The 25,149-nt window shown below is 41.4% G+C and overlaps 1 protein-coding gene across 1 annotated transcript in view; it reads left to right on the forward strand.

The window, feature by feature from the left end:
- LOC311235485 (uncharacterized protein) overlaps positions 1-20,819 on the forward strand; it is a gene marked incomplete at its 5' end in the record, with an annotated part of 45,585 nt that extends 24,766 nt beyond the window's left edge. Inside the window, 10 exons of the mRNA XM_084322948.1 lie at positions 1,022-1,250; positions 1,418-1,691; positions 1,806-1,983; positions 4,330-4,406; positions 4,713-4,893; positions 5,095-5,343; positions 15,952-16,120; positions 16,249-16,376; positions 16,456-16,641; positions 19,288-20,819. Coding sequence (XP_084179074.1) covers positions 1,022-1,250; positions 1,418-1,691; positions 1,806-1,983; positions 4,330-4,406; positions 4,713-4,893; positions 5,095-5,343; positions 15,952-16,120; positions 16,249-16,376; positions 16,456-16,634 — 1,664 coding nt within the window. The 3' untranslated portion in view covers positions 16,635-16,641; positions 19,288-20,819. The remainder of the gene's footprint in view (positions 1-1,021; positions 1,251-1,417; positions 1,692-1,805; positions 1,984-4,329; positions 4,407-4,712; positions 4,894-5,094; positions 5,344-15,951; positions 16,121-16,248; positions 16,377-16,455; positions 16,642-19,287) is intronic.
- Between the last annotated feature and the right edge of the window lie 4,330 nt (positions 20,820-25,149).

Below are 25,149 nucleotides of genomic sequence, written 5' to 3' on the forward strand. Positions count from 1 at the left end.
GCTACCCGGCCGCACCAACATTACATATCTATTGTAGTGGAATTAACACAATAAATAAAATAAGAATTTGTTCTTACTTGCTTGCCTGGGTAAATAAAGGTTAAATAAATGTAAAAAATATATATATATATATATATATTTTTTTAAACCGATACCGATAATTTCCGATATTACGTTTTAATGCCAATATCGGCCGATAATATCGGACATCCCTAATTGACAACTTCATTATTAATTCTTATATGAGTGAGACTTATAGTTGACTTCTTAGTTATACTGTTGATTCTCTTCCAAAACAGTTTTGGATTGCTAAAATCATTGCTTAAACAATCTTTGAAATAGTTGGATTTAGCATTTCTTGTTTTAGTTGTACATAAGTTCCGTATTTGTTTATATGCATTGAAGTCTGCAGAGTCCTTTGTCAGTTGATGCTTTTCCCAAGCCATGTAATGCACACATGTAGTTTTGGCAGCTATAATAGCCTTTGTTTAGATATCAATCTACTGTAATCTATCAATACACACCCCCTAGCACAGACTATTCAACCTCCTGCCATCAGGCAGGCGATACAGGAGTATGAAAGCCAGGACTACGAGACTGACAAACAGTTTCTACCCACCAGCCTTTTAGGCCCCACCTACCCCCCCCAAACACACACTTTTGTGCCAGCCAGACACTCTGACCTGACTGCTGCTGTGACCTCACTGTCACCCTTCCCCCGAACTATGAATCACTAAAGAATCACTAAAAACACTGAATCGGAACGTGCAATGTTACTCACTGCCTATTATATTCATCTATTTTTACCTTATTTTTTAGCACTCGCTTGAATTTAAATAGTTAAAAATGTATTGTGTGATTTTCTGTGAAGGGCGGACTAGCAAAGTAAGATTTTCATTGTATGTCAAACTGCCTGTTTAACTGCACATGACTATAAACAATCTTGAATCTATAGCAATCTGTACAGTTTGGAATAAAGTCTGCCTTCTTGCCTTCTTTGATTAAACTGTTTTCTAAATAGCTGTTCAGGTAAAAGTGGAGTCTGTGGCTGTTGGAGTTGGAACCGCAGGCTACTGGTCCAATGAACCTTCACCCTTCACCGCAACACCCCTGAAGGCCTTTCGACCCAGTAAAAGACCACGGCTGGAGGAGGAGGATGAAGATGATGATGAAGGCTCCTTTGAGGTCCCTGAGCCTCATGACTCCACGTACAACCCTGACTCAGTGATGACCGAGTCCACGATTCTATCGTAAGTTCTTGGGAAATCTCCAAAGCTGTTTAATGGTTATGGCCGGTAAATAGTAAAGCTGAATAGATGTGCCAGTTCTGATGTAGATAAAGTCATTTATTTATGGCATTGTGTTTCTCTTTTCCCTTTTTCTTCTTCTTCTTCTTACGCTCATATCCCTTGAGCAGGCAAGCCTCACCCCCCATATACGATGTACCTAAATACATCGTATACGAAGACTGTCTCCTCCAGCTATTCCAAAGGTGTCCGGTGTGCAGTGCTGCATGTGATGTCCAGAAGACGACGCGAGGGACCTTCTTGGCTGTCAGTCAGCGGTGCCCCCATTGCCAGTTTAGCAGAAAGTGGAGGAGTCAGCCACTGATTGGAAGCACCCCTGCAGGGAACCTTCAACTTTCTGCTGCTGTGTATTTCACTGGGTCATCTTTCACCCAAATGGAGAAGGTATTTGATTGCATAAGTCATGTATCCATTATGTTTCCATTTTGTTTGTGTTTCACACATGCATATTAACAAAGCGTTATTAATTTATTCTTTTCTTGTCTTAAAAAATATTAGGTTCTCAATGCATTCCGCGTCAAGACGATGAAGTACAGCGCGTTTCGGAAACACGCCGGGATGTACTTGGAACCTGCCATTATTAGTAAATGGAAGACGGAACAGGAGGTGAAGCTTGCGACTTTGAGCCAGAAGGAGAAGGTCATCATTGGAGGCGACATGCGTGCAGACTCCCCAGGTTAGAAGCATTTCCAGTTAATAATGGGCATCAATTGATGAGTATCAAACAGCTCCCCAATGTTAGATTTCTACTTTATGATTTAATTTAGAGTATTGCACTACATTGATGAAATTGTTATTATACTCAGTTCAGTTCAGTTATTTTTTATTTCGGGCTTTGGACACATAACAACGGCCATTCCATAAATCGCCAACGTTTTACCAGCTGCTATTGCAGCATTGTCCGAAAAGGGCTAGGGAGAAGCACTAGGCTTGTCGGGCCCTACCCCTGAAGACTTGCGTTTCGTTTTTATTTTTTTAAATGTACATGCATGCATACATACATAGTACATACATATAGTACACATTACAGTACACACATATAGTACTTATTACAGTACACTTTACAGTATAGTATAACTGCAGTATATAATAGTATATAGTACATAATAGTGTATACAACACATATATAATGTGATATGAGATATATAGTACATGATATATACAATATAATAGTACCATAATATAATAGTATATACTGTAAATATAGTTCAATATAATATACAAATTAATTATAATATTATTATATAATGTAATATGATATAATGTACAATACAGTATCATACATATTTTTTTATTAATATGCAATTAAAGCTCTTCCCTTCTGTACCTCGAAAATAGATTTTATTTATTCTAGATTTTAATTGATTTATGTTTTCACAATATTTGAGTTCATCCTGAGTCTAGCCCATTCCACAGGGTGGCTCCGTAAGAGGAGATACACATGTGTGTATTGTTTTTATTGACCTATAGTCTATTCATGCTGAGTTAATCAGTTCTCCCAGCCACATTTGTGTATTCAAAATTTGTTGGGGAATTAACTGATAGAAAATGTATAGAATATTTATCTAATCGAATCGTGGTCAAATGAAGAGATTTCATGATTCATTGAATCGTTGCCTGAAGAATCGTAATCGAATCGTTGTGAGGTCGAATCGTTACACCCCTACCGGTAATTGATTATTTCTTGCTTTGTACATAACTTGCAGAGTTTTAAAGTTTACCATATCAATGAACTTCAAAATGTGTGATTGTAGAAACAGTGTGTGTGGTCCCAATATCCTGCATTGTTTATTACTCTTATTGCTCTTTTTTTGTAGCATAGTCAATGTATTTATGGTTGTTTTGTATGTGTTACCCCATACCTCTGTGCAGTAATGCAGGTAAGGCAAGATCTTTGCACAGCAGTACAGAGTGACGCAATGAGTTGGGATTGAGTACATGTCTCACCTTACTAATAATTGAGATGCTCTTTGCCATCTTAGCCCTCACATATTCTATATGGGGTTTCCAGCAGAGTTTATGGTATAAAATCACTCCCAGGAATTTATTTTCATTTACTCTTTCTATTCTATTATTATCTATTATCAACTGAATGTCTGTTTTTATCTGGCGGTTTCCAAACACCCATCAATTTAGTTTTATTTAGATTTTTTTGTATCCACTTTTTATCCCTTTCAATTTTTTTTCTCCCATCCCAATTTTCGTGTATCCAATTCTCCCCTGTCTTGAACGTTGCTCGACTATGCCCCCCACTGGTCGGTTGTAGAGAGGATAGACTTCCACCCGCTGACTCTGCCAAATGAGCCAGTACAACGGCCGGCCCAAGCCGAAGGCAATGCTGAGACGGGGATTCGATACCGGAGTCTCTTGCATTGGTGACAAGCACAATCTCCGCTACGCCACCCAGCCGCCTTAGTTTTATTTAGATTTAAAGATAATTTATTTATATCAAACCAGAGTTTGTATTTATTAATTTCTATTGTTAAGACCATCATAAGCTGCTGGATGTCCTCCCCTGTATAGAACATGTTAGTATCATCAGCAAATAGTACACACTTTTGACACGCAGCACAAATCATTAATATATAGATTAAACAGTTTGGGTCCCAGAACCGAGCCTTGAGGGATTCCACACATTATTTTCATACATCTAAATTTGCAATCTCCAGGGCCCAGGAGTTCAAAACTTTTAATACCTATCTGATCGGATCAGATTTGGATTCATTCATTTCAACTTATTATGAATTGAAAATGGGGGACCCTGATGTAAACAAGACGAAAGTCTTTCTCTGGTCTGCATCCCCTTAACAATTGTGTGTATTGAGCTGTACTGTACTGTACCCATTCTGCAATCTGTTAATTAAAATGGTCAATCAATCAATAGGGATTACAATTTTGAACTCCTGGGCCCAAGTTGTACAATTTTCTGTTTTTTTATGTAGCTTTCAAGCCAATCTGACACAACCCCCCTGAAGCCATATTTGACCATTTTCCTTATAAGTGTACTCCTTTATGTCCACAGGCCACTGCGCCAAGTACGGGAGCTACTCCGTCATGGACCTCGACTCCAACACTGTCATAGACATCCAGCTAGTGCAGGTGAATATACTACTACCTACAGATTATTGTAATATGTTGTATAGCATTGTAACGATTCAATGCATCACACTCCATTGTGCTCAAACACAAACGTCTCACACCTCCAGCGATTCAAGATTCAAGAGCGAATCTTAAATCGCTGGAGGTGTGAGACGTTTGTCTCCGGAAGGGATGGGGGGGGGGGGGGGGGGGGGGGGGGGGTTGGTCTGTGGAGGGAATGAAGTGTTTGAACACAAGTGACTATTTGGAAAAGGAGCACTTGGACTATTTAATTTAGTCTTTCTCTTGCCTCTTCTACGTCAACAGAGCAATGAGGTCGGTGGGAGTTCCCACATGGAGAAAGAAGGACTGAAGCGAAGCCTAGCTCTTCTGAAGGACAGTGGTGTGACATTGGACTCTATCGTCACAGACCGCCACCCCCAGATTCAAAGGTTCCTGAGAGAACTGGGCATCAATCAGTTCTATGATGTCTGGCATCTGGCGAAAGGTATGACACTATGTTGAAAGGTACCACGCATTCAATCTCTTATGCTGTTGTTATCCTGTTTAAATGTTCATGATATCAAAGGTCTAAAATTAAGCTGTGTAAACAAAAAATATATAGCTTGGTAAGTAAATCAATTATGTAATAGAGTGGATGATAACTGTTATGTTCTGCATAACACTCCATTCAAAATTCTATTACAAGGGTTGTCTAAGAAGGTGGACCAGGTGGCCCAGGATAAGGACTGTATGGTGATCAAGAAGTGGCGTCAAGCCATAACGAACCACCTCTACTGGACTGCATCCTCCTCCAAGACGGGCCCTGAGAAGGTGGCAAAGTGGATGTCAGTCCTCAACCACATGCATAATGTCCATAAACACGAGGACCCCCTCTATCCAAAGTGTCTTCATGCGGACCGTCTCTCAAGAGATAAGAGCAAGTGGTTGATCCCTGGTATGTACACACTATGGTTGCATGTCAGAAGTAGCTATTGTCAAAAGACCTATGTCTGTCCGTCTTTCATGATGAGTATATATTCAACGTATTTATTTGCAACTGTTGATGTTTTCATTCTATATTGGTGTGATTTACAAATGTATACTTGTGTATACTTGCTAGAATATTTCTAATCTACTGTTTAAGTTTAAGGGTGTCTTCTCATTAGGAACGGCTGCTCGCTCCGCCCTTGAGTGCAAACCTCCCTCTCCCCCCTCTGGTTTGCGTACACACTGCAGTCTTGGTTCGCTCCCAGGCACAATTGAGGAGAGCTACTCTCTATAGTCTATATATTTCTGAATTAACCAAAACAGTTACACAGGACAGTTTCGCTGTACCTCGGGAAGTAATGTACCAGCTAAACCTACACGATGGGTTAGATACAGGCGGGATTTTGGATACTTTTCCTACACTTAAAAACATTATGGCCATGCCACGCGCTAACCACATAGATTACAGACAAAACATAACGAACAACGTAAAAGATAATATGCATATATACTTGCTCGCTAAGTCCCTGCTGAACACAACTAGTCACAACGTCGGGCTCCCTTGCTTTGGACGGGCTGACCGGTCACATTACTGTGGACAACGGAGGGATCACTGGTTGGTTTTGGCCGATTATGCCGTCCACTGCATCAAACCACGGAAAAGATATTGAAGCCTCATCTTCTTCACTTTTTAGCTCGACATTGTTGACTGATCTGTTGTACCCTTGCACGCACATTTTCTAATAACAGCATTATTAGACGTGCCAATCCAACGAAAGACGTGCTGGTCCCACGCGTTATTTGTTATTCTAAGATGCTAATTCATCTGTATCTGGATAACCAATGAACGGATTTTGTCGAGGCAGGTAGCGTTATTTCGGGGAAATTGATATCTAGTCTGGTGTAGTTTTCATCCACGAAAAATGGAGGCTCTAATTATTATTATTCATAGAGACTCTCGAGCAATAACAATTATTACAGCCTCCATTTTTCGTGGATGAAAACTACACTAGACTATAGAATAAAATGTTCCTGAAATAACGCTACCTGCCTCGAAAAAATCTGTGCATTCAAGGTTATCCAGATACATGAATTATCATCTCAGAATAAGTGGCTTAGTACGCGTTTTAGCTTATCTTTTACAGCTTACGTTTTGGGCAATTATTAGAGGCTCCATTTTTTACATCAGTCTATAGAAATAAATGCATTCGAACAAGAAACCAATGTATAGACATAGCAATGGCAAAGAAATTGCCAGGCCTAATGCGAGCCAGGGAAATCTTGGGCTTGTAACGCGGCTTCATCTCGAAGTTTTCATCATCCACTGAGCCGTGAGGCTCAACATGCTTGTTTGGTTGAGGTCTGAACTCGCCAAATTGCCCATAAATATAGTTTTTGTGGGTATTGTTCAGTTGTTGCTGTATGTTTTTATCTGCCCAAAATTCAAGCAAGCATGAAAGCATTACAGGTTTTGCTTGCACACCACGCCCCGCTCCGTCGTCAGGGACACTGGCGCACACCCGAGACCACCTATTCCAGCGGTCCCGTCTTGGACCGAATCAGCGTCCCCGGTGACGGGGGGGAGCGTTCTCATCACACTCTATTTTGGTGCGATCGCGCTCTGATTCGACCCCGAATGGCTAGTGTGAAAACCCCCTAAGTTTATTTGGATCCCCATTAGCCACAGCAGTATTCTTCCTGGGGTCCATAACACGTAAAATACAGTTACAGACTTTATACACTCACACCATTCACATGGCATACAGACAATTAAAACAACAATAAATACTCCTTATCAAATTCATAATACAATACAACAATACATACTCCTAATCAATTCATAATACAACAATACCTACTATTGGCTTTTTTACCGATATACCGATATTGTCCAACTCTTAATTTCCGATACCGATATCAACCGATATATGCAGGGTTTCCCCCCCCAAAAAACGGAATCATTTCAGGTAATTAACATTACATATCTCTTGTTGTGGAATTAACACAACATTATGCATACTTTTGACAATAAATCAAATCAGAATTTGTTCTTACTTGCTTGCCTGGGTAAATATAGGTTATAGAATTAAAAAGATTTGAAAACCGATACCGATATTTTCCGATATCACATTTTAATGCCAATATCGGCCGATAATATCGGACATCCCTAATACCTACTCATAATTAATTCATAATACAATACAGCATAATATACTATTTAGCTATTACATACATTATCTATGTTCATATCAACCAATTATACGATCTTCTAATAATATATCCATATCAGACGCATACCTTTTCATCTACGTATATCCCCATCTCTTTATCAGACACATACATTTTTATTTACGTACACACCAGTCGCGGACTGGGACCATCATTTCTACCGGGAATTTTACTCGGGCAGGCCAGGCCAGGACCCCCCCCCCCCGGGGGAAAAACTGCGTTTTGTATTTCTTTTTTTATTTAACCTTTATTTAACCAGGACGTCCCATTGAGATACAAGATCTCTTTTGCAAGGGAGACCTAGCCAAGATGACGGCAATAACATTTGCAATATATCAGTATAAATGCGACCTGGCTTCAGCACCATGGACAGCGACGCTGTCACAAAACGGACCATACAAGTTGTATACACTACACCAAAGTGTAGAATAACTACTTTCCAAATAATGGATTGTCCAAATGTCGGGTTATAATACGAAAGTGTCCTTTATAGAAGTTTACCGGTGCACGTTTCATTACATTTCTCTACTTCACTGGCGCTCTCTGATCTAGTACTCACCCTCGTGCTGCTGCCGTCAGTTCAACATAATGACGCGCTCCTTACATCTCGCGGCTTCAATATCAGCATCCAAATCATCCATCAGACTTATAGCTGTTCTATTTCACGGTCAGGTTCCAACAAACTGTCTTAACTCAGTACATCCAATAAAGTGATCAAGTGATATCCGGAGTTTCCACGTCAATTTCAATGTCCATCTGATTCAAAACGTAATAACACCTCTGATTGCGCCCCGCTTTCGTCTCATTCTTTCAATTTTAGTCCGACATTCGTCTTCACCCATTCTAGAGATATCCAAAACGTTCATATCTCCCGGGTTTCGGCAGTTGATCTCATCACGATTTAAATTAATAGGCTTGTTTGAGATTGGCGACTGGCGAGGCCTGTGCAGGCGCACTGCATCGCACTGGGTTGTGAATAACAAGTTAACTCATTCCTGCCTGAACTTATATATGCGCAAATAGAAACATATATACCGACCTGGCCTGCTTCGGAGTTCAGTGGCCTGACTGCGGGCAACAAAATAATATAATATACAAATAAATAAAATAAAAAAACATTGCCAGTCTGACAAGCCACCGGGAATACAAATGAGCACATCTTTTAACAACAGAAATCCCTCTTCCCATTTTCACTACTATATTGTTTATATTCAGATTCAGATTATATTATAGTCACGTCGTTCAGTACCTTACAGCAAAAAGAGCGAAATTCACTTTGTTGTGGTTCCTCGACCATAGCAGCATCCAATATAAATAAAATAAAATTTGCATAGAATACAAATAAAATAACAGCAAGATGACTATATACAGTTCTAAATAAGTGTGCAGTGCAGATAACACAATGTAGATATTATACTATATCAAATTTAAATAACAAAAAGGCTATGTACAGTTCCAACTAGAAAAGTATGTAATGAGCAATGTGCAATAATTAGCTGTGGGTAAAATGCAATGTGCAATACAGTTTAGCAGCAGCAACAATTTACAAATATACACCATATCAAGCTGAGTAGGTACAAGTTAAAGAGACATTCCACCAAAGATACCACCACTGTCATCTATTCTGTAGGTTACAGTTTAAAGTGACTATTAGGCTGCGGTTACATTAGGGCCATTTCATTTCATTTCGCTTTTCAGAATGCTGCGTATTGGCAGGCAAGTTAGAGTTAAGTTAGACGTCGTTTTGTCTCGTCTACTATATATGTACAATGTCAAAGCAGTAGGTGGCGATGTAGTTCAAACATGAAGGCCATTTTCAACCAATCAGAAAAGGTTGATCCCGTCACTACACTTCCTGCTAAAAAAACAACAGTCACCATCTTTAAATACCTCGCATGAGCCATTTAGCAACTTAGCATTTATCTTTCAGTGTGCAATAAACAAAAACGGATACATTCACTGTGTTCTGCCTCATTTGTTGATGATTTGTTGATGAAACAAAACTAACATCAACACAATTGACCACCAAGAGTGGAGTTTAGTCTCACAAAAATATCGCAGATTTTGTTAGCTTATGTGCTAACGTGATTGGGATATGCCATTATAGCATTGTGGCTAGCAGCGTAGTAACGTTAATGCTAGCAGAATGAATGGATGTAAACGTTATTTAACAGATTGCAGAATGGGTACAATTAGGGGTGTAACGGTACGTGTATTCGTCCCACGAATTTACGGTACGGCCGTCACGGTGCGGTACGCGCACCCATGCGACGAATACGCCCCACAGCACAAACACACCCACATGCAGGCACTCGCGAGGTCCGTGCGAGAACAGCGCACATGGCCGGGCACACCGAGCTCAGACTTCAGAGCGGCGAAAGTGCACAAAGGAGAAAGGCACATTTACATTGGAACAGCTGCAGGGTCATTACAGTTTTCTTTTGTTTTCTTGTGCGCCCAATAACGTTAACCAAATGAAACCAATGGAAAGAAACGCACACGCGCGCGCCAACAAACACATCAACATTCTCCCCCGCCGGACTCACAGGCACAATCAAATAAAAAGAAGAAACATGCTTTTCCGGACAGATCATCTGAGCTCCACTGTTTAAATCCAAATAATACTCTGCCATTGTTGTAATATGTCATCTGTTCTCTAGTATTCAGTCTGGTTGTGAAGTAAAATTCTCTCTGGAAGTGAAACTGAAACTTAGCAAGGATAAGTTTAAAGGGGCAGTAAGCAAGTGGATGCCTGAACACAGAATGACACCAGTATCACTAATTACCACAGCAAGCCTATAGAAAATTATTCAATTTAATAATAATAATTATCATAAATATAATATAAAAAAAAGTATATTAATAATTATTACATAAAAAAAAATCTTCTGTTGTACCGAACCATGACCCCAATACCGAGGTACGTACCGAACCGTGGCTTCTGTGTACCGTTACAGCCCTAGGTACAATACAATACGGCTCAATACAAACAATTGTTAACACATTCTCCGCCATGGGTTATACCCGTCAAAGTACCCAGTCTGCCACCGTAGAAAGCCTATGGAGATGTTTACCTTCTTTGCAGGGCTATAACTTTTTAAATTTTATTGCTATATTGACATTACTATGGCCCATTCAACATCGATTATCTATCGTTCTATCGATGTGGGAACGTTATATTTTTTCATACATTCATACAAAAATACCGTCTAGAATATAAGTATGTTTTTAAGCTTTTCTGCAGTAATTCCTAGAACGTGACTTTACATTTACATTTAGTCATTTAGCTGACGCTTTTATCCAAAGCGACTTACAAGTTCTGTACGACAAGACAGCAAGAAGGGTACAACTCTATCAGCTGAGTAACAATGTTCATCAAGTGTTGCATGTTACAGTGTAGGTTAGTTTATTAGGACAAGTGCATGACAGTAAGGTTAGTCAGGATTAGATTTTTTTTTTTAAATCATTTCAGATAATGGTTGAAGAAGTGAGTATTTAGTCGACGGCGAAAGATTGGACGGGATTCGGCTGTCCTAACTGGGATGGGTAGTTCATTCCACCATTGTGGGGCAAGGACTGAGAATAGGCGGCTTCTCTTTGATGACCCTCCGGGAGCTTGGATAGGAGTAGGTCTGAGGCGGCCAGAAGATGCAGAGCGTAGGGGTCTTGAGGGTGTGTAGTTAGAGACCATTGACCGGAGGTAGGCGGGAGCGGTTCCCTTTGCCGCACGGTATGCTAGGTCGAGGGCCTTGAAGCGGATACGTGCAGCAATGGGGAGCCAGTGCAGGTCCCTAAGAAGTGGGGTGACATGGGCCGACTTCGGTAGGTTTGAGATCAGGCGGGCCGCTGCGTTTTCAATGAGTTGAAGAGGCTTGGTGGCAGTGGCTGGGAGGCCAGCTAGCAGTGCGTTGCAGTAGTCGAGGCGGGAGATGACTGTTGATTGGACGAGGAGTTGGGTGGCTTCTTTTGTCAGGAAGGGGCGTATCCTTCTGACGTTGCTCAGGAGGAATCTGCAGGTTCTGGTTGTCGCTGCGATGTGAGCAGAGAAGTTCAACTGGTCGTCGAGGACAACACCAAGGTTCTTGGCGGTCGGGGACGCGGTCACAGCTGCATTCTCGACTGTGATGGAGAGGTCGGTCAGGGGCGAGGATTTGGCCGGCAGGTGGAGCAATTCTGTTTTGCTTAGGTTCAGTTTGAGGTGGTTGGTCGTCATCCAGACGGAGATGTCGGACAGACAGGCCGAGATCCGCTCAGAGACGTGGATATCTGAGGGAGGGAAGGAGAGGAAGAGTTGAGTATCATCGACATAACAATGATATGAGAAGCCATGAGACGTGATAATGTTACCCAGTGATTTAGTGTAGAGGGAGAAGAGAAGGGGTCCTAGGACCGAGCCCTGGGGGACACCCGTCCGGAGGGGGCGGGTGGCCGACAGAGTCCCTCTCCATGACACTTGGTAGGAGCGGTCGTTGAGGTATGATGTCAGCCATGTCAGCGCAGATCCAGCCACTCCCATTCCTGCGAGGGCCGCGAGGAGGATCTGATGGTTGACTGTGTCGAAGGCTGCAGATCAGCGTTTCCGTTAGCCGGTAATTACCGGTTTTTGACCGGCAAAATCTGTTGAAGTCCGACTTATTTAATATCTCCGGTCTTAATGTCCGGTGAAAATAATTCCCTGAGTCTAAGCACAATTTGATTATTTGAATTGTATTAAAATAGGCTAAAATTAAATAGCCTATGCGATGAACGAAACGATCATTACATTTGTTTCCTCGTTGCTTCTAATAATGACAACGACGTTGTCGGCGAGAGCTTAGTGCTGGGTGTGCGAGTGCATGTGAAGCTGCAGAGCCAGAGAGGCAACGGCACAATGCAGTATTCCATCAGTACTCCAATTCGGCCATTTTCAGCCAATGTTGGGTGGGGGGCGCTGTTGTGCGGTTCCCAGAAAAGAGCCAATAACAGCTAAATCAGCTTCTCTGCAGCGCCATACTCTTTGCAAATAAGTCGTTGCGAGGTGGAGAGAGTCGTCACGCAAACCACGATAATGTTGCCGTCTCTCTGCTTTCTCAGTTCTTCGCTTGATATAATTAATACAAATGTCCAATATAACGGAATTCGTTAGCTCATAAAAATGTGATTATAACAGACTGCTGTTTAGTGTCGGACCGACTGCCCACATACGCGGTCTATTTTAGTTCAAGTCAGCAGCAGCACGGAGTATCGAGGGACTTATTTTATTTGGAATATATTAATTAATGACTGTATACGCAAAAGTAGCCTAGTTTTAAGTAATAATATTATAAATCTACATGCCTTGAGGATGACATTCTTTATTCTAAACTATGACCGGAATTAATCTCATTTGTCCGGTAGATTGAAATCTTGCAGGTCACGGAGACCGACAACAATTTTTTCTAACGGAAACCCTGCTGCAGATAGATCTAGGAGAATCAGGACAGAGAGGCCTTTCGCTTTTGCTAAGTGAAGTGCCTCTGTGACCGCAATGAGGGCCGTTTCTGTGGAGTGGCCAGTCCGGAAGCCAGACTGATTGGGGTCTAGGAGGTCATTCTGTAAGAGATAAGCAGTAAGTTGGTTGGATACAGCACGTTCAAGTGTTTTAGAAAGAAAGGAGAGAAGAGAGACAGGACGATAGTTGGCTATGACGGTGGGGTTCAGGGTTGGTTTTTTTACGAGGGGCGTGACTCTGGCTTGTTTTAGGGAGGTGGGGACCACCCCCGAGTTGAGTGAGGAGTTGATGGTTGCAGTTAGGAATGGGAGGATGTCCGGTGCTATGGTCTGGAGGAGTGGGGAGGGTAGCTGGTCCAGCTGGCATGTAGTCGGACGGTTCGACGTTACCAGTGTCAGGGTCTCGGCTTCTGTAATGGGAGAGAGTTATAGGCCCTGACGCATATGATGGATAATCGATTGGCGTTTCTTTCCTATACACGTTATATAAAATTCAAATGTATATGATCGGTATACATTATGCTTCATCATGCGTGAAGGAAAGGGGGGGGGTCGTTTATAATTCTTTTATCGTCAGTAACGGCTTTATTTAGTATGGGTTGATATATTGACCAGATGGATTGCAAACAGAGAAATGCACAATCGGGTTGAAAATAACGTTATATTCCTCTTACCGTTCGCCGATGATACTGGAGGTAAAAGATCCCACTTATTTGACGCCGATCTCCTAGATCAATTTCCGGTTTGTATGGCGCAATAAACGCCGAAATCATATTGATGAGTTATGGAAGTGATCCAAATACACGCCAGTGTCTGTCTGGACCCACGTAACAAGATAGTACTGCCGGAGGGATTTCCTAGATGCACCGATCGGCACTTCTGGTTTTGGTGAGAGTGTAACTCGCCCGACCATCCACCAGGCGGCGGTATTGAGGCGTTGCAATATCAGAATAGGGTCTAGCTGGGTCCCGGAGGGAGGCTGGATGAATTATGAATGCCATGGCGAAAAAAATGAAATATTGATATCAAAAACGGCTTTCGCCGTTCCTGGCGGGCAAACACGGTTTTCGCCGTCCTTGGCGCAGGATGTGTTAAGGGAATGCAGACTGTTGTAGTTTTGGTCTGGGTTCCTTATAACAATAACTTGACAACACATGATCTTAGTTTAGCCGCAGCTACAGGCAATCTGAGGAGGACGCAGCTGATATCCTGTATAGGTCCAGCCAGGGGAGAATTTGGCGTCTGTGTTTACTACTGCGCATGGGTGTTGGGCAAGAAACTGCTCCGTATCCGGCTTGCACAAATTACATGGCACCATTGTCGGCGAGTTTCCAAAACGAAAACACCCTTTCAGCGTTGCCACTAGGAAAACGCGTTTTCCTGCCAAAACGGCGTTTCTTTTTAACTTGGTCATGCAAACGTAATCATTCGAAAATACAACGTTGCTGTTTTACCCCAGTGTAACCATGGCCTTAGATGTAGGCCTGTGTTTCTGGGGGATTTCTAGCATATTTCTATACAAACATTGTGAGTCTGATATTCTAAATTGTGACAAATGAATCCTTATGGAAACAAACACAGAACAAATTTTGTCAATGCTCAGATTTCCAAACAACCGCGTCTCAAAAAAGAACACCACTTATACATTTTCTTTGGGACATGGTCTGTGGAATTTGAACGTCACACTTCTACTGTAAACAATACAATTGATGTTACATGGCGGCCCTTGAAAAGTAAATTATATGGTGTGACCATGACAATTTACTGTCTAATGTTACTCCTAGGAGTTTAGTCTCCTGGACTTGATTAATTACCACATCACTTATTAAAAGTTTCAAGACTGGGTTCGTTCTTAGAGTATGGTTTGAACCGAAAATGATGCTACTTGTCTTTGATATGTTTAGAACTAGTTTGTTATTCTTTATCCATTCCATCACTGATTGCAACTCTGCCTTTAGGACCGTATTTAATTCATTGGCTGTAGAGGCAGATGTGTAAATTGTTGAATTATCTGCATACATTGAAATATAGGACTTATTTAGGACAAGAGGCATGTCATTTGTAAATATGGTGTAGAGCAAAGGCCCAAGCCAACTTCCTTGGGGTACTCCACACCTTACCGTTTTAACTTCTGAGTAACTCCCATTAAAAAAAATAAAAATAAAAAAAATATTTGTTTCCGGTTTGCTAAATAAGTTTGACTCCAAGATAATGCAGATAAGGAGAAACCATAACATTCAAGTTTTTTAAGTAAGAATTTGTGATCAATGATGTCGAATGCTCCAGTAAAATCAAGCAAGACAGCGCCAACTATTTTCTTTTTATCTCCATCAGCCAATCATCTGTCATTTGGGTTAAAGCAGTCGCTGTTGAATGTCCTTCACGATATGCATGTTGAAAATCAGTGGTTAATGTGTTAAAAGAAAAATAGCATTTAATCTGTTCACTTACTATTCTTTCCATCAGTTTACTTAAAACTGGCAGTAAACTTATGGGACGACTATTAGATCCTGCGAATGGCAATTTCAAATGTTTTGGCAGTAGTATTACTTTGGCAGTTTTCCACTGTTGCGGATACAAACATTCACTAAAGGATTGATTTATAATATGACAGATAGCAGGGGCAATTAAATCGGGGACCAATTTCAGAAGTTTCCCGTCAAGACCATCAACACCTGGTGGTTTGTTTTTAGTGGTACTTAACAGATTTTCTACATTACTTATAGTCACACTACACACTATCAAAATTTAATTTACAATTTTTATCTTTCATTATTTTATTCTTTATATTATTTAAAATAAGATTTTTAATTATCTATTGTTTGCATAGATACACTAAATATCTGTACTCTGAATGCAATTTCTTTTGACCTTTTAGGATCAAAGGCTTCCTTCAGGCTCGAGAAGGTGCTTACAAACAAGAGGATCCTGAAGGACGTCTCTAAACTGAGTCCACACCAGACGTCTTCACTGGAGGCCTTTCACAGTGTCATCCTACGTTTCGCACCGAAGAACGTGGTGTATACATTCCTTGGAATGCTTTGCAGGTAATTTAGATTGTGTACAAACAACTAACTATGGACTCCTGATGTGTAATCAATCACTCATTATGTAGAAAATATATGACCTACTAGACCTATTAGGAATATATTGCTTATATTAATTGTTGTTTCAGACTCTACCTATCTGCAATGCATTTCAATGAGAATTCCACCTCCGGCGACCCTTCCTTCAAGGTGACCTTTCCCAAGGCAAGGAAGGGGGGATACAGTCTCAAACCAACCAAGACTGATCCAACATTCAGTAAGTAAAACATCCAGATTTATTTAGTAACGGAATAAGCTAAACATTTTTAACATGACATTGTATTTCTCATTGACAGGCTATGTGAACGAGCTCATGGAGCTCCTGTTTGAGAGCGTCATCCGTGAACCGGCACGTTATCTGGAGGAGGTGCAGAAGATTCCCATCCCCGAGCATCTGTCCACACATTTTCCCAGGCCTTCAAAGGAGGATGCCATTGCGGGATATGTGTCGCGCTTCATCCGAGGGGCGGTCTGAAGCCAGTGTAGGTACCATCATCGTCTGGGTATTCCGTGTGTATGTGTAGGACCAAGGGCTGACCCCTATTAGTCGATTAGTCGACTAATCGGTCGAAAGGAGCCGTAGTCGACTGGCCAACCTCTTAGTCGAATATATATTAAAAAAAAAAAATTATCATTCTTTCCAAAAGAAAATAGGCCTAGAAGCATGGCTAACACTAATGGCACGCATACCAGAGGCTAACTGCCTACGAAAACCGGCACAGAGGCACTGAAAGAGGATTTCACCCATCTAATGAACACACTAGACTAGACAAATATCAAGATGTATCCATCAGTGGACCAATTGCATGCTTTTGCAGAGGACAAGAAGCCTCCAGTCGACTCCTTCAGACATTAAGCACCCTCCACAGCCCAAATGGAATGATACAAAATAAAAATAAATTTTTTTATATATATTTTTTTTTTAAATATTATACTTTTTTATTTTTTTAGTCGACCAATAGTCGACTAACGGCAAATTTTGGCCAATCATAGTCGACCATCCAAATCCTTAGTCGGGGACAGCCCTAGGACCACATGAAGGGATAACTACCCTCACCCCCCTGGGCCTAACAAAAATAATGGTTTGGTTCCGGTTGCCGACCGACCCTGCCGATTTAGGTGCGACCCAATTTATTTTATGAGTTTAAAAAAATATATGATTTTTACAACAAAGTTTCATAAAAATCTTAGTCAAACCTTTAGTATTATGGATATTAAACATGCTGGCAGAGTAAATGCATCCATGTTGTCGTGAACATTTTAATTAAATAAAGAAATTCCCTATCCATAGTCGCCGTGGGAAGAGATAAAATAAAAAAATGTAATAAAATAAATTCCCTACCTACTCATGGCCTTAACTGACAACCAACAGGAACCAAACAATATATTTTTTTATGCCCTGCGCCCCAGAAACCCCAAGTACCAGCTCACAAAGCTTCTGGAAGCTACATATCTGTAACGACTAAAGAAAAAGAAGATTTTATGCAAAAAGAGAATGTTCCCACGGTACCTGGAAAACATGGAATTCATTTTTTCATTTTCCAGGTTTGGAAAAGTCATGGAAACTGAGCAAAATTGAACACTTACATGGAAATTGAAACAGTTGTCCTGGAAAATGTTATTGGATGATGTGTAAAATAGTAATAAAATGAAACTATTGAACACATAATTAAGATGAGTTTATAAAAACCCTTTACATGGTGAACAGCTTTTTACTGTAGATGGAAATGGATGATCCCATGTTGTAGGCTCTTGGCATCATATCTGGTATATTGGATGTTGGAATTTGATGCAGGCAACCTGGTGACTTTAAAAGTTTAGTTTAGGATTGGTGGACTTCGGGAATAATAACCGAGAACCGTTACTCGCAATCTCAATAGAAGGGTCAAATACATGCATTTCCCAGCCAACACAGGAGCCTTGACATCTACAGTGAAACTTCTTATGCAAGTAGCTGTGTTTTAACTGTGTGGTAAACCTGGGTTTATCAACATTAGTTAGTAAGCAGTGCAATATTGCTAACTAGCTAGCTAGCTAGCTAGCAACTTTCTAGCTAGCAGCTTACACTAGAATTGTTGAGGTAATTTTTACCTTGCTTTTAAAATACTAGAACTATGTTTGATCCCCACTCATTGACTTTTCCTAAAACCGTGTTCTTCACCACATTTAGGGGAGTTTGTTTTGAATTTGCATTCATTAATGATGGTTAGCAAGCACATGCAGTACAATATTGCTAGCCAACATTCAGCTTGCTAACTACCAATACATTTTCACATTAGGCTGTGACATTACTTCTATACTAGTTGACATGACCAGTCTAGTCTTGTTTTGTAACATTCATTCTTATATCACTTTTAACTATTTTGTGATTTTTTGTTTTTTTCTTTAAAAAGAATGATACTACTAAATGGGAATTTTTTTTGAAAAATCATTGATCATGACCATTCATATCTTCAGACTGTAGAGAGGAGGAGGAATAGGAGTGGAGAGGGGGAGGAGCCAGGAAGGCACAGAAGGAGGGAGGGAGGAAGAGAATAGGGGAGAAGAGAGGATGATAAGAGAGTAGAGGATGACAGGAAAAGGGAGAAGAGTGAAGAGGAGTTGAGAAGAGTAGGAAGAGAAGACAGGAGCAGACACAAGAGGGGAGGTGTGGAGAGAAGAGGACAGGATGAGAGAACATGTATCAATCCCAGTGCTCATGTGTCTCAAAGTTCCAGTTCAAAAAAAATTTGTTCATCTACAGCTTGTTGCATTATTTCATGCATTGATATTATCAATAAGACATCATCTCTAAGCATTTACAATGTAGACTTGACTGGCACATCTTTTAAATCAAGTAAGTAGTCGGGTGTCCTAGGGGGTTGTGTGTGAGGGGAGGGGGGCGCGGATGGGGGCGGAAAGCTTCAGGGGCCTATAGATCATCACTTAATATGGTACCTGGAAAATCAGGAGGTAGCGTGGAAAATGTTTTCAAGGCAAGCGTGGGAACCCTGATGTTGTATTACACAATATTAACTTGCATTGAATTAAGGTTTATTATTCTTTGTTCAGTGCTCTGCTTCTTCATTGACCTTTCCACTCATGTTGACAAATTGTTTGTGGTTTTTGTTTGTTTGTTTCTTTATCAGGGCATTTCTGCTGCATTGGGCCCAGTGGAGAGTGACTTGGGAGGTGATCTGCAGGACAGGTCTTCGTTCAGAGACGTGGTCCAGAGAGCGGGGAGTTGCGACTACGCCTTGGTGTGCCTTGCCACCCCAGATGGGCTCGTGTTGTTAAACTTTTTCTTTTGTAACGTTGAGCCCTTAGCTAAGGGAATGTAGACTTTATACACTATTGATTTAACGCCTACGGTGTCCAAATTCTGTCACATTTGGCTAGGATTCTATCATATTTTCACAACAATATCGAATATAACTTACCCTAGAGCGGCTAAGTGGCGCAGTGGGCAAGGCGCTCGCCACTAACGCAGGAGATGCTGGGTTCGAGCCCAGCTCTCTGCGTTGCTTCCGGCTTGGCTGGTCGTTCATACTAATACAATTGGCAGTATTAGGGGGTGGGGATCGGACGTTGTGGACAGCGACTCCTACAGGTCGGTTGGTGCGCCTGTACAGCAGAATCAGGAAAGTATCGGGGGCAGCATGAGCCTCCCACGTGCTACTCCTCGCCGCTGAGAGATCGCGCTGTACAGGTGAAAAGATGCGACGGCTGCCTCCTCGTGTACCGGAGGGGACACGTGATGCAAGGCTTGGTCCTCACTGCAGCCGACCAGTGGGAGGCATGGTCTAGCAACGTTCGAGACAGGGGAGGGAAGAATTGTATAATACGAAATTGGGATGGGAGAAAAAATAGAAAAATGGGGAGAAAAAGTAGATTAAAAAAAATATATATAACTTACCCTGCGCTGTTTTCACTGAGGTTTCTTACAAATTAATGATAAACCTTTATCATAAAAATCTTAAATTGTACCATATGTCCCCATTTAGACAAGACGTAACGCTAGCGCCACACTTTTGTTATGCTAATTTGTTGGCCAATCTCGGCCACTGTATTCAGGTTGCGTCTCCTCACCTTTAATCCAGTGCTGACCCCTGGACTTGGTGACAAAAGGTCTTGGGATTTGTAGTTCTGACATACAACCTTTTCTGACTATGGTTTCACCTTTTAAAACAATGCTGCCATCTACTGTACTACAGAAAGTACTGTATGCAAGTTGATTTGTAAATAAAAGCCCCCACAGGCCATTTTCAGTTCAAAACCCAAATGTATGTTTTTTTATTACTTATTTTTGTTTAAATGGTAAATAAGTCATAAAAAAAGGTAAATGGTTTAGATTCCTCACTGCTAACACTGAATTAAGTACAACAACAACAGTACTGTCATTTATATTTTCAGTGACAGGGGTCAGAGGTCAGCAGTGTGAACGTAGACTAATGCTGCGTCCCATTCCTCCCCTTGGCCCTACCCCTCGAGTCACCCTTCAGAGCGGAGCCACAAGGGGTGAATTGCACTACGAAATGGGACAGTACTAGTACTCAGCTGCCGACAGTGTAATGACGCAACTCACCCACACGCAGACTGTTTACATTACTTACAGGCAGCTTACATCAGAAGGACCATGAAGCTTGCTCTGCATACCATGTAAATTATAACGAATGTCTTCTTCAGTGTTTATGCTTGTATATAAAAAGGTTTTTGGTATCAAACTCGTGACATTTTGTGTTTTGTAGCACAAGTTTAATCAAATCTTAGTCATGTTCTTTATATTCATACAGTATGTCAGTCAAATAGAAAATTAATGGGTGAGACTATAATAAAGCATATACAGTAGTACTACATGGCAGTATAGCGTACTACATGATGCAACAGAATATGACCATGGTATTGCAGGTTAATACAGAGTACTGCAGTGTATTACATGGTACTGGTAGTGGTAGTACATATTAACTTTTTACTTCTAGGTTCTCTTGATATAAATAATAATTACAATATAATAATTATTCGCATGTATATGTAAAGAGAATACAAATCTACTGCAAATATTAACAATTGTAGAAAATACATTTTAATAAATTAATTTACCCCCCCCCAATACAGTACCCACACTATTGTTCTGGCATTTTGTAAATCATGCGTTGAAACAGGGCCAAGAAGCGATCTGTTTTCCTCCCCCTCAATTGTATATACGGTACTCTCTTTTAGAAACTGTCTCTTAAACTACTGTTGTACATTTGTATATCTTGTATGTCGTAAATATCTGGATGTAACAAATCAAATTTCAAATCAAATTTATTTGTAAGGCCCGACAACACACGTTAACACTTTGGATGCCACGGGTCTGGTGGTTTAAAAGCCGCTGCATGCCACCACCCACTTCAATGATGGAGCTCTCATATTTGTGAACGCATAAACTATCTTAACACTTTGGCTGCCGGAAAACGCCTAAACACGTCATTCCCGGCCATGCTCAAGTTGCCGAAGACGCTTTACAGCGTCTTTAATATCAATATTTCAAAAATCTGGGATCGGATTCATATTTCCCCTCCGCTGGCCTGAGATCCACCAGGAGGACCCACTGAGCTCTCTGGCGGTTCAGGAGTGCCATCTGGTGGCCGATCGGCGCAATCGCTTAACAGGAAGTGCTATGGAGATTGTGCTGGTCGGCCGTATTACTTCCGGGCACTAGCTATAGGTTCCGGGACTCGATCTCGACGCACTACATAGCGATCGATTGCCAATAACTTGATAAACAACATGATTTGGACGTATATACCATTATACAAGCTGGAGATGGACCGGGTAAATCGACATCCCATAATGGTAAAATTTCTACTCTACGATGATCGCCCAACGGCGCGCGGAGACTGGGGTGAGTTTTAGCGTGTAAAGTTACCGTCTTCGATACTAACTGCTATTATCAACATTTGACCCACATTAGATGATTGGTATAACGCTGCCCACGGAATTATAAACGCCCCCTAGCCCATCCGGTCAACATCAGATGACGTGTAGTAACTTCTAGAAGTACGTCTAGTTGGAATTTTTTATATCGCGCTGATTGCCATAAAACTGTATTGCATCATCAATATAATGTATTTGGGGCTATAGATCACGTTCTGGAGAAAGCTGCAGAAAGAGATGAAAACATACTTATACATTAGACCATACTTTACTATGAATATGTGAATGAAAAAGTTTAACGTTGCTACACAATGAACAATACATATAGGACTTTGAATGGGCCCTAATAATGGCAATGTAGCAATAGAATTTAAAAAGTTATAGCCCTGCAAAGAAGGGGACTTTCTCTATAGACAAATAGAGCCGGCAACCTACGGTTGATAATGAATTTAACCCATGGCAGCCAAAGTGTTAATTATGGCTATGTGTAATATGGCCGTCGCTTATCAATGACTTGTTTGCAGTCAACATTGTCAAAACTGATTGTTTTTTAATCTGTTCATTTCCGTTTTATAACATTTTGAAAAACTTGTTTTTTTAAAGTTTCAGGAAAATATAAAGATTCTGTGATAATCGCCCTTTACTGGAATACACAACATGTAATCTTTTGGCCTATTTATGAATCGTTTTCAAATAAACGCTAGATTATCGATAGTATATGTGTACTTATGCACGCTATAAAAGCGGGCTGAAAAATATATTCTTATTTCCTGATCGCACACACATACACATATGGATATATAGGTGAAAAAAACTCAGATTATCCCAAGACTGGTAAAATACATTCCTTACCTCAGATCAGATGTTCTCCAAAGATTATTCCAATTCCTGATCGCCATTACAAATATCGATCGCGTTTATTGATCCAACGCTGGGTGGTCGAAACACCGATTCCACGCTGTTCTCATGGTCCACAATGAATCCGATCGGCTCGGGTTACTTGCCTGAGAAGTAAAATGTGGATTCCGGAATTTTTTTACTACATCCGTTTTCATTGACTCCATTCCAAAGGCTGCAATACCACGCGGAGAGACGATAGGGGGCGGTATTTTCCCAATGGAGCTCAGAGAGTTCCAGACCAAACGTGAGGCTAGATTGATGAAATATGAATGGAAATCGCTAATAAAAAAAAAACAATTAAACAAGATCTCTCGTTGGGTGGCACTCAACGGTTGGCATGAACTAATGAGATTTCTCGTCCGTGGCACTCAAAGTGTTAATGTCCCCATGGGCTGGACACGTCTTCTTTAAAGGGGAGATGAAGCATAGCGATATAAACAGTCATAGCATCAAATTAGTATTTAGATAAGCCACCGAAAAAATCATGTTATAAAAATAAGCAGTTTCTAAGAAAAAACGTTATGTCCTTTTTTGAAGCATTTATCAACATGGGCGCCGCCATTTTGTTTGGTGACGTCACGGTGTTGGTTTGGTCTGGCTCCTACTGGTTAGCTGCCTAGTAAACATGGGGTGTCAATAAATGCAACGTTGCTTACCAAACAACGGGACCGCGGTGGTTCTTTTTGTATTGCTCCTGGCTGTTCAAACTAATTTTACCGTGTGAAAGAGAGGAAAGTTGGTTCATTTCCACAAACTACCAGTGAAAAAAACAGTGTTGTTCAACCACCGTCGCGGGGCATTTAGCTACCTGGCTACCTAGCTCCAGTTCAACCACCGTTGCGGGGCATTTAGCTACCTGGCTACCTAGCTCCAGTTCAACCACCATCGCGGGGCATTTAGCTACCTAGCTCCAGTTCAACCACCGTCGCGGGGCATTTAGCTACCTGGCTACCTAGCTCCAGTTCAACCACCATCGCGGGGCATTTAGCTACCTAGCTCCAGTTCAACCACCGTCGCGGGGCATTTAGCTACCTGGCTACCTAGCTCCAGTTCAGCTAACTAGCTACATGCAGCATTTAGCGAGCTGGGTTAGCCGGCTAGTTGGCTTTGAATCCCGGCTGCGGCTAGCTAAATGCCCCGCGACGGTGGTTGAACTGGAGCTAGGTAGCTAAATGCCCCAACTTGAACCAATGAACCAACTTTCCTCTCTTTCACATGGTAAAATTAGTTTGAACAGCCAGGAGCAATACAAAAAAAACACTGCTGTCCCGTTGTTTTGGTAGGCAACGTTGCATTTACTGACACTCCATGTTTACTAGGCAGCTAACCAGCAGGAGCCAGACCAAACCAACACCGTGACGTCAGCAACAAAATGGCGACGCCCATGGGGAAAACAGGGAAATTATATTTGGTTTTTCAGACAAATAAGCAGCATTTCACATTTGATTATAGGACCCTGTCTTACACAAGGTACACAACAAACAAACTAGGATCACATTGTTCAATGCTTCAGAAGAAACATCACTAAGTCAAGAACAAAACAAGAACACCATAAAGTGCAAACATTTTTAAATAAATGCAAAATAAATGAATGCAACACTCCCAGACATACCCCACGCCAGGCCCGGACTGGCCATCGGGAGCACCGGGAGTTTTCCCGGTGGCCTGGCCTGCACAGATACAAAAAGAAAAATACATTATATATAAAAAAAAAAAATTATTATAATCTTTGATTTTTTTTGCCATGCCATTGTTTCTAGTTGTGGCGGCGCGATAGTTGGATAACCTAGGTGGGTGGGGAACAACCAGGATTTCACTGTCTGCGACAGAGTTGGAGAACTATCTGACTCTCTCCCTCTCGCGGATCACACACACAAATGGAGCCGTGCTGCCGCTTGTGATTGGTGGAGGCGGGACCAGGCGATACAACTGATTGACAGCGGAGGCGGCGAATGGAATGGCAGGTGGCACTCAGATGCAGAATAACAGCCAGGCAGTGAGCCAGGTAGTGAGGGACTCGGGAGAGATACAGTAGAGCGAAAGTCGATTAACGTTGATTTCAAGATGGACAGTGGAAGAAAGAGAGAGGGATAAAACAGTTTTCTTGAATCAAGGTCAAGGAACCAGCAGGTTAGTCAGTGATAAAAAATAAACATGTGGATGTTAGCTAGCTAACGTTACCATGCAATGCA

This window comes from Notolepis coatsorum (genome assembly GCF_963971535.1).
Source record: "Notolepis coatsorum genome assembly, chromosome: 10".
NCBI lineage: Eukaryota > Metazoa > Chordata > Actinopteri > Aulopiformes > Paralepididae > Notolepis > Notolepis coatsorum.